At 41.4% G+C, this 9,549-nt stretch overlaps 1 protein-coding gene across 1 annotated transcript; it reads right to left on the bottom strand.

The window, feature by feature from the left end:
• Window positions 1-1,667: 1,667 nt before the first annotated feature.
• CLEC14A (C-type lectin domain containing 14A) lies at window positions 1,668-4,962 on the bottom strand. Its single transcript, XM_044229624.1, has one exon. The coding sequence runs from the start codon at window positions 4,933-4,935 to the stop codon at window positions 3,466-3,468; it is 1,470 nt and encodes a 489-aa protein (XP_044085559.1). The 5' UTR covers window positions 4,936-4,962; the 3' UTR covers window positions 1,668-3,465.
• Between the last annotated feature and the right edge of the window lie 4,587 nt (window positions 4,963-9,549).

Raw genomic sequence — 9,549 nt, 5'->3', positions numbered from 1 at the left:
AAGCAAATTTATAAACTGTCTGAAGAAAAAGATCAAACTGAAATAAAGGACTTGAAAGACACTTTAAACAAGATGTTTACAACAGACTCCTGTAGTACATTTCCCAAGCAGCAGTATATACTATCTTCTCAAGTACCTGTGGAACATTTGCCAGGATAGACCATAAGCTAGGCTCTGGGACAGACCATAAACAAGACTCAATGAATTTAAAAAGTTTGAAACCATACATATGTACGCTTTCTAACTGTACAAATTATGCTTTCTAACTGCACAAAATATGCTTTCTATCCACAAGGGAATCAAATTAAAAACAGAAGGAATTTAGGAAAGTTTGCAAATACATAGAAATCAAGCAATACCCCCCAAATAAACCAATGCACTGAAAAGAAAAATCACAAGGGAAATTAGAAAATACTTTGAGATGAATGAAAAAGAAAATAAACTTGCCCAAATGCATCACATAGCACTAAAGCAGTGTTTAAAGAAAGATTTATAGCTATAAATACTTATATTAAAAAAAGAGAAAGATCTCAAATCAATAGTCTACTTAGCACTCTAAGAAAATTAGAAAAATAAGAATACAATTGACACAAAACAAGGATAGGGATGGAAATAATAGAGATTAAATGAGAAACAAATGAAATAGAGAATAGAAGCACAATAAGGGAAATCAATGAATCCAAAAGCTAGTTCTTTGAGAAGATCAACCAAATTGACAGACCTTTAGGTAAACTGATCCCAACCCCAAAGAGGAAATATTCAAATTACTAAAATTAGAAATCAGTGAGAAGACGTCACTATGAACCTTATGGAAATGAAAAAGAATTATATGAGAATACTGGGCAAACAGTAATGATTTACTTTTAATCAGTGACAAAACTCAAAAGTATAGCTCTCAACATATGTGCAAAGATATGGATGTGTGAATTTGTGATTTCATATGTAGAGCATTTTCAGAATCATCTGAAAAGCTAAGTTGTGGCTGTTGGATTGGATGACTAAAATGAAGGGGAGGTCTTTGGAAGTGAGGCAGTCAACGAACTGAAATGTACAGGCACTGGAAGAGTCATATATGAGGGCTTTGAAATTGTGTAAAATAATGGCAGGACTTAGGCTAAAGACAAAGACTGTAAATTAGATACCAAGTCTTCCTTTGAAGCAGATGACTGAATAGGTAGTTACATGAGATGAGTGTAGGGACAGAGGCTTTTAAGTGAGAAAGGATTGACTGCAGAAGTAATGGAACGGTAGTAGAGAAGTAGTAAAGTCCCTAATCTTAGCTCACAGGAGATGAAGCTTGGCTGGCCTGATTCTGCCATGGATTCGAGATTGTATGGAAGACTTCATAGCCAGAAATCTAAGACAGTTGTATGAAACTTGGTCTGTAATCGCTGTCAGGAAATCAAATATGAAAACAGATGGTTTTCTCTAATTCTTTCCTGACCTACTTACAAGGGGAAAGAATGGCAGGTAATATTTGAGTAATTGAGTTCAAACCTATTTGTTTTTCACATTAGGGCATTTGGACCCCAAGTTTTGTAATGCCACCAGGGTCATGTTACATACTAAGTTAATGATGCCTAGTCCATTGTATTAGAACAATGATATGAAGGCAATCTACTTTAAGACAAAGCATGTGTACACACAGAAATATGCACACACAGATATAGATAATTTTAGATATATTTATAATTATAGATACAGATAATTTACAGTTCAGTTCATTGATAGAGGAGCCTATTCTTCAAGTTACAAAATAAAGGATCATATATTCTGTTCATATAGTTACCTTCTTACAGAAAGGTCACGTAATAAAGAGTGAGGGTAAAACACCACAACTGAAGTGAACTGAGGCACACTCTGACAAGTTGGGGGATATTGAGTAAAGCATTACTTACCTGATTTTAGTTCTCTTGTAAAATGATTTTATTTAAAATTCCTTCAAATGTTAATTCTAATTCATTTGTGATTTTATTTTAGATATGACATATATTTACTATATGAAGCAAATTACCTGCTACTTTACTCCTCTAATGTCATACTACCGTATATAGTTTATATATGTATTTTGTTCATTGTACACTTAAGAACATCAAAATGGTCCCATGAAAACATAGTGCAAACTTCCTATTTTCATTCTTTCTGGTTACTAGGCTTGTTTTTCTCTCTGCGTGTCACAACCCTCACACATTTCATTTTAAAGTCTTAGCATACTATAGAAGTGGAATCTTTTTTAGGGGTCTCAACTCCACTAGATAATGATTATTACAACTTAATTGTTTTTTAGATGAATGTGTCATTTAGATTACTTTCTAATGCTCCAAGTCATAAGAAGATGATAGACATTTTTATTTACCACTGACTTCTTATGCTATTAATTCTTAGGGAGAGCTGTTACCATGACTGTTATTACAAACATTCCAAGATAGGCAATGCATGGTCACTGCACACACTTTTTAGAAGGGAGGTAAGGAAATAGTTTGGAATTCAAGTTTTTTTCATGAAGTAAAGAGTGCATGAAAACCTAGCAACTTTGGAAGAAATCCAGCTCATTTTTGCTTTAATGCACCCAGAAGATTTCAAATCAATACTTAGCATTAACGTTTTAATTGGAAATTAACATTGCCATAATTGGAAGTGAGGATCAGCATCCTGATGCTTAGGAGAGGGCTATTTGGTTGGGAAGGTCATTACACTGGAGAGCAAACGTTGGAAAAGGAAAACACAAATCATTTGTTTCCTTGAGCAAGGACACACAGTAAACACTTGAATTGGTGGTCAACTATAATTTGCTTCCAGAGCCAGCTACTCTGGCAACACTACAGTTTGGATTTATAGCTCAGCACATAAGTAGCAGTGACTTTGAAAGCAAAGTATAAAAGAACCAGGAAAAAGGTTGCTGGTTGTTAAAGACTGATTCTTCATTATAAGGACTTGAAGATTTCCCCTTCAATCTGAGAGAAGGAGGTGCCCTTGTTTCTATGCTCAGCATGTGCCTCAGCTGTTTTTCCTAAATAATCAATCCTCCAGAAGACCAATGATATCTGAGTGTGGGTTATCAACAATCCTTTATTTTTTTTTTCCTGGGAACTTCAAACAAATATATGTCCAGCCTGAAGGAAGCAGACAGTTTCCTTTCCATGTTGGTTAATTTTTTTTTTAATTGTACTGTTCTCTGTTTGCTTCCCATATCTCAAAATTCCAACCTCCAAATCCCCCGGAATCAACACAAGTAAATACCACTCCCCAGTAGAATCCCGGCCCCCAGTACCACCATAAGGCACTTCGACATCTTCCATCTTCAGGAAATGAGTGTCCAGTTCAGATTTGGCTCCTTAGTGGAGTAGAGGGGAATTTGGGGGAAGGGTATTTCCTATAAGAATAGTTAGTCCCATAAATAAGGGACTTCTCCCTTTCCATTGAAAGTGAAAAACTCTGCTCAGAAATGCCCATTGTTCCATTTCCCTATGTGTCACCAGAGCCAAGAGAGGACCCTGTCTGGGAGGCGCCCTCTGCTCTGTCCCGCAGACTAGAGGCCCCCACCTTAACACCATTGTCTGTGCAATGTACAGAACTGGAACGCAGAGCAGCGGCTTCAGTATCACTCTCCATGCCCCGCTGGGTCAAGGGTCCCTTTCTCGGCTGGGAGGAAGGGCTTTTGTGGAAGCACAGTTTGAAAAGCCCCAGTACTGTCATGGTCAAGATAACCAACACTACCACCGCTATGCTTACAAGTATGAAAACCACGGTGGAGGAGGAGTCGAAAGGTTGGGGAATGGCAGAAGAAGACGTGGAATTAAACTTGGGAGTCACACTCCCTGAAGAGGTGGTGGCGGCCTGTGAGCTGGCTTGAGGGGAGATCGGAAGGGTAGACGTCGTGCTCTGTTCTCCCCAATGAGGAATCTCGGGAATAGATGTTGCTGAACTGCCTTGTCCAGGGACATGGGGTATATCTGCTGGCTTCTCCTTTACCGTGGGTGCCCACGTTCTCTTCGGGACGGGGCTGGCAGTAGCGACCGGCCTGGTGGGCACCTTGGTCCCCTCAGGGGCCGGCTGTCCTTCCCCACTGGTTACACAAGAGCGTCGGTCTTTCCCCAGCACGAAGCCCGCGGCGCACTCGCAGGCAAAGCCTCCCAAGTCATCCAGGCAGTTAGGGAGCTCCGCGCATTTGCCAGCACGGAGGTACCTTCCGGGACAGGGACAGAGCTCAGCCCCAGAGGGTATCCCGTCCCAGCGCGCACTGACCGCGTCCGCGATGCAGGTGGCTTTGATGGAGAGCTGCCCGGGGCAGAGCGCACTCACCTTGGTCCCGGGGGGACTGAAATCCAGCGCCGCGCTGGACAGCTGGAAAGGCGCGCGGTAGCTCAAGTTAGACGCGGCCCCGGGGCGCGGTGCGGGGCACAAGCCCTCAAACTTGTACTTGCACAGGTAGCCATTGGCGCGCGAGTGGCATCGCATCTCCTTCCAGCCTGCGGGCTCGACCCCCCGGGTGGCCTGGAGTCCCGCGCAACTCCGAGAGGTGCAGGAGCGTTGGGGTTCCTCCACCCATTGCAGCGTGTCGCTTTCGGACCCACTGCCGTCGGGGGACAGCCAGGAGAAACCCCGCAACGGCTCGTTCTCCAGGGTGCAGTGGGATCGCCCGCGTTCCAGCGCCACCCAGAACAGAAGGTCTTTGGAGCCCCCTCCGGGCCCCGGGCCTGCCCGCAGGAGTGCAAGCACCGCGCGGAGCTCTGCGCCCCCGCGCACGGTGCTGAGCGCCCCGCCGCGCAGACTGCAGGCCTCCTCGGCCGCCAGCCTCTGGATGGTAGCGTGGTGCAGGCTGTAGCAGGCCCCCGAGGCCGAGCAGCCCGCGCGGTCGGCGGTGGGGTGCTCGCCCCAGCCAGGCCGAGGCCAGAAAGCCTGCCAGAGGAGGCACAGGGCGAGCGCCGGCCTCATCTTGGAGGCCCGAGTCCCACAGCTGTTCCCGACTTGGATCTGTCCCGCCCAGGGCGCGGAGCTGTCCCAAGAGCGCGGTCACCGCCCCCTACAGCTGGCTCTCCCCCTCTTCCCCCGCCCCACTCCAGCCAGAGCCCTCTACTGCCAAGAATCCCCACCACCCTCTTGGCGGCAAACCTCTTCCCTTAGGCCTCGACAGGAAATGTGTCCCGAGCTCTGGCAGGCCTGGTGCAGCCCTGATTTATTCTGGGGTCAAGAACACAGCTGGCGTCCAGGGCAGTGGGAACACAGTAGACCAGGTTAAACCTGGTCGCTTAGAGCAGGAGAAAAAGAAAGACGTTACTGGGAGGAAACTTATCACCCCCCGCCCCCACCACCACCACCCCGGATTAGAAAGTTTCAGGAGCTCAGATCCCAAAACACTTTGGTGAATATTGCTAGGAAGGACTGGAAAGGAGGAACTCGCTGACAGCCCACGCCCACCCATTGTGCTTCCTGTGGGGCACTGGAGTTGGCTTAACAATGGGTAGATGGCTGGCTGCCGTCTTCTCGGGCGGGAGACTGGACAGGGGAAGGAATCTAGGGAGAAATCCCAGCATCTCCCTTGACCACCAGAGGCAGCACTACAATAAGCGCCAGTCCCCAGGGCTCTGCTTCTCTGTTCTGCCAAAGGAGATTCCTGTGGGCTAATTGCTAGTGGAAGAATTTGGGGTTCCTTTTGGGTTATCTTCAATGGGTAATCCTGCCTCTTCAGTCACAGCTTGCCTTGAAGTTTATTTTTTGCTTCCGTTTGTTTCTCCTTGAAATGGCCATACTCAGGAAAGGAAATGTACTTCTAGGCCTAAATGAAAAATAATGGCCACAGATTTTAACTGTTGTTTAGTTAGGTTTCCTTACCACTTTATTGGTTCTTAACTCTTTTGGGCTTATATGTTGTATAAAAATGAGATGGTGGCCTTATTAATGTTTGAGAACAACTACCCCATGTGTAACTTTATCTTTGAACTATTTTAATGCCATTTTCTCTTGTGATTGAGGACTAAGATTTATATCAGTAAGTTGTAAAAGTCCCCTTTTAGGGACACTAGAGTTCCTATTCTTGAATTATTTATTACATTATAATGCATAGTATATACTGTAAAAAAATACCCTGTAACTTAAAAGGTGGGTGAGTCAATCTCTCCAGAGTTCCAGTTTTTTTAAAAAATAGAAGCAACTGAAGGACATTAGGAGAAGGGGAAAATGAAAGGGGAGAAATCAGAGTGGGAGATGAACCATGAGAGACTATGGACTCTGGGAAAGAGATGGAGAGTTTTAAAAGGGAGGGGGGTGAGGGGAAGGGTGAGCCTGGTGATGGGTATTAAGGGGGGCATAGATTGCACGGAGCACTGGGTGTTATAGACAAAGAATGAATCATGGAGCACTACATAAAAAATAATGATGTACTATATGGGGACTAACATAACACAATTAAAAAAACTCAAAAATATAAGCAATTAATTCAATTGGAAGTAGAGAGGAATTAAAGATGAGTAAAGGAAGACAAGTTTAAACACTGCACTGTTTATGCAAAGATTTTCTTGTTAGCAACTTAGGCAATTCTACATCATTTTAGGAAATGCATTATCTATCTTGGCTCACAGTGACCAAATATATTGCAATAGAGGTGCAAACAGTTTCAACTAAGCCCACTTAACATGTATGATGCTTTTAAATATGTACAATCAGAATGAAAGTTGCCACTCTATGACTAATGTATACCACACTTTTAATCTCACTTTCTTGTGCAAGATTAGACTGTTCAGATTTGAGGAGGGGTAGGAAAGAAGGCCTCAGGGTCATATCTGTATGTCCCCACCTCATTTAAAAATTTTTTTTTCTTTTCTTAAGGATTTTACTTATTTATTTGACCGACAGAGATCACAAGTAGGCAGAGAGGCAGGCGGGGGGTGGGGGGCGGGAAGCAGGCTCCCTGCTGAGCAGAGAGCCCGATGCGGAACTCGATTCCAGGACCCTGGGATCATGACCTGACCCGAAGTCAGAGGCTTTAACCCACTGAGCCACCCAGGTGCCCCTCCCCATCTCATTTTTACCACCACTCTCACTCTTCCTTTCCTCTTGGAAAGTCTATGTTTGTTAACAAGTGATAATAAACACATGAATCATCATCGCACTTACCTTGATTTTGCTAACTGTGGAGTTTTGCAGCAGGATTTCTCAATTACCCCTGCTGTTTTCCAATTTAAAGGACATTCATTAGTCCTTCATTTCAGATGGCCATGTCGCCTTAAACGTGACTTTGCATTTAAATTAAGTAACTAAATGTCTTATGAGAAAGGAACATGAAAATCTAGAAATCTAATTGAATGGATTTTAAAAATACTTAATCATGTGGGCCAACTCTATATACCTTTGCAATCAAATGACTGTGTGTTCATAAATGTGTCCATGTAGCACTATAAATTTTAATAAAATAAAGCCTTTTATAAACCTAAGTAGGCAATGGAAATCTCTCAGATATTTTTTAAATCACGTGGGATGAGGTGAAGCTTCTAGAGTAAGAAAGAATGAATGACTGGAGAGCTTATAGCAAATACATGATCTCACTCCCTGGCATTCTGCCATTCAGGAGATGGGATACTCGAAGAGAACACAGTGGCCAAAATGACTGCATATCACAATCCTGGCCATGCTTGCAGTAATGTGGGAGAAGAGTTACCCCCCAAATAAATACTCAAAGTAAGACATAGGTTATTTTGTAATTAATTACTTTGTATTGATCTATATACCATACCACATTTTGAAATATATAGTATTCCTGATTAAAACCAGACATGAAGGAATGTTTTTATTTTATTTTATTTAAATATTATTTGTTTATTTACTTGACAGAGAGAGCGTGCACAAGCAGGGGGAGCAACGAGGGAGAGGGAGAAGCAGATTCTCCAGCTGAGCAGGGAGCCCTATGTGGGGCTCTATCCCAGGACCCTGGGATCATGACCTAAGCTGAAGGCAAACCGTTAACCAACTGAGCCACCCAAGTGCCCCGAATATTTTTATTTTAAAGTAATGTTTACTAAGATCATAATGGAATACCACCATTCTACCTCCACTGGATTCCAAATATTTAAAATGTGGATCCACAGGTCCTTTTATTTGCTACAAATGAGAGCAACAACTTTGGCAAAGCTTCGCATTTTTTTTCTTAAAATCTTACATGTCAGCACTTCTGTGCCCAGGTGTATTTTCCACAGAAACTTTTGCATGTGTATAAGGGATGGTATGTAAATGGATGTTTATAGCAGCCCTGTTCATATTTAACAAAAACCAGAATGAATCCAAGTGTCCAGCAACAGGCAGTAGATACATGAACTGTGATACATTCACTCAGTGAATATATTGCCATGGAAATGAATAAACTGTAGTTGCAAGTAACCATATGAATTAATCTCATCAATAAATACTAAATGACAAAATTTCTAAAAGGTTATACAAAGTGCGACATTCTTTTTGTCAATTAAAAAACCTACTAAATACACATACTTGTGCATGTTTTAGGAAAAAAGTAGTTACAATACAATGAGATAAAAGGAAGAATGAGTATGAGATTCTGGGTGATGGGTCGGTCCTTTGGGTGCAAGAGAAGAGAGGGATGGACCAGTTGGGGAAACAGGATTTGATGTGAGCTATTGTTAGACTCTCAGATTTGTTTCAGACAGTGATGTGGGTGACTATTCCATTATTAAAAATAAATAATTAAGTAATTAACAAAATAAATGAATATGTCTATAGACAAATGAGAAAATGAATGAATCAAAAATTATAATTAATCTGATTTTGAACATCTGAGTTTCAAACTGTAAAATAAAAATAAAATCAAGATGTTAGTTACATTTTCAAAACATATTTTCTTTTAATCCCCCTGTTCTTTTGCAGATAACACATTTCTGAATTTAAGCTAATTATTAATATGAAAGAACATAATAAAAAATATTTTCCCAATGTTTCCAGACTTTTCAGACAATCTGTGTATTATTAGTAAGAATCATGTCTGATATTTATTGGTTCACTCATTTAATCAATGCCATCCAAAGACCTAAAGAGAATATATAAGAAGAGTAAGTCTAGTCCAATATTTTAATTTTATTTAATTTAAAATATCTGAAAGAAAAACAAAGATAAAATTTCACTAAAATTTCACATCATAAGTAATCTCATAAGTTTATGAAGTTCCTGATCCTCACTGAATAAATTCTGTAATTGTAGGAATAAAACATCTGGGTATTGGTGTATTTTTCAGTTCACTTAAGATGTATAAAAATACTCCAGAGAAAATTGAGAAGGAGACAGCATTCCATTAGGAGAACATGGCATTCAGAAGTTAAGATTAACTTCTTATTCTCTAAGCTAGAGACGAAGAATTGTGAAAATATGTAGCCTTTTAGAACTGTACTGGACATTAACAAAATGAGCAGTGACCAATATTTTTACACTTTTAACTGATTTATGTCCCAACTGTCCATAAAATGCTTAAAAATGATAAAGTCTGGTAGCTAATCATCCTAATCATCATTATGGCTTAATCAGAATATATGGTTTGACTCTTAATCCAAC

Source organism: Neovison vison, chromosome 13 (assembly GCF_020171115.1).
Source record: "Neovison vison isolate M4711 chromosome 13, ASM_NN_V1, whole genome shotgun sequence".
Classification (NCBI taxonomy): domain Eukaryota; kingdom Metazoa; phylum Chordata; class Mammalia; order Carnivora; family Mustelidae; genus Neogale; species Neogale vison.
The sequence above is the reverse complement of the archived record's forward strand: the minus strand, read 5'-3'. Positions and strand labels throughout refer to the sequence as shown.

Bases quoted from the DNA above. Each gene is read 5' to 3' on its own strand.
- CLEC14A (XM_044229624.1), bottom strand. From the start codon at position 4,935: ATGAGGCCGGCGCTCGCCCTGTGCCTCCTCTGGCAGGCTTTCTGGCCT.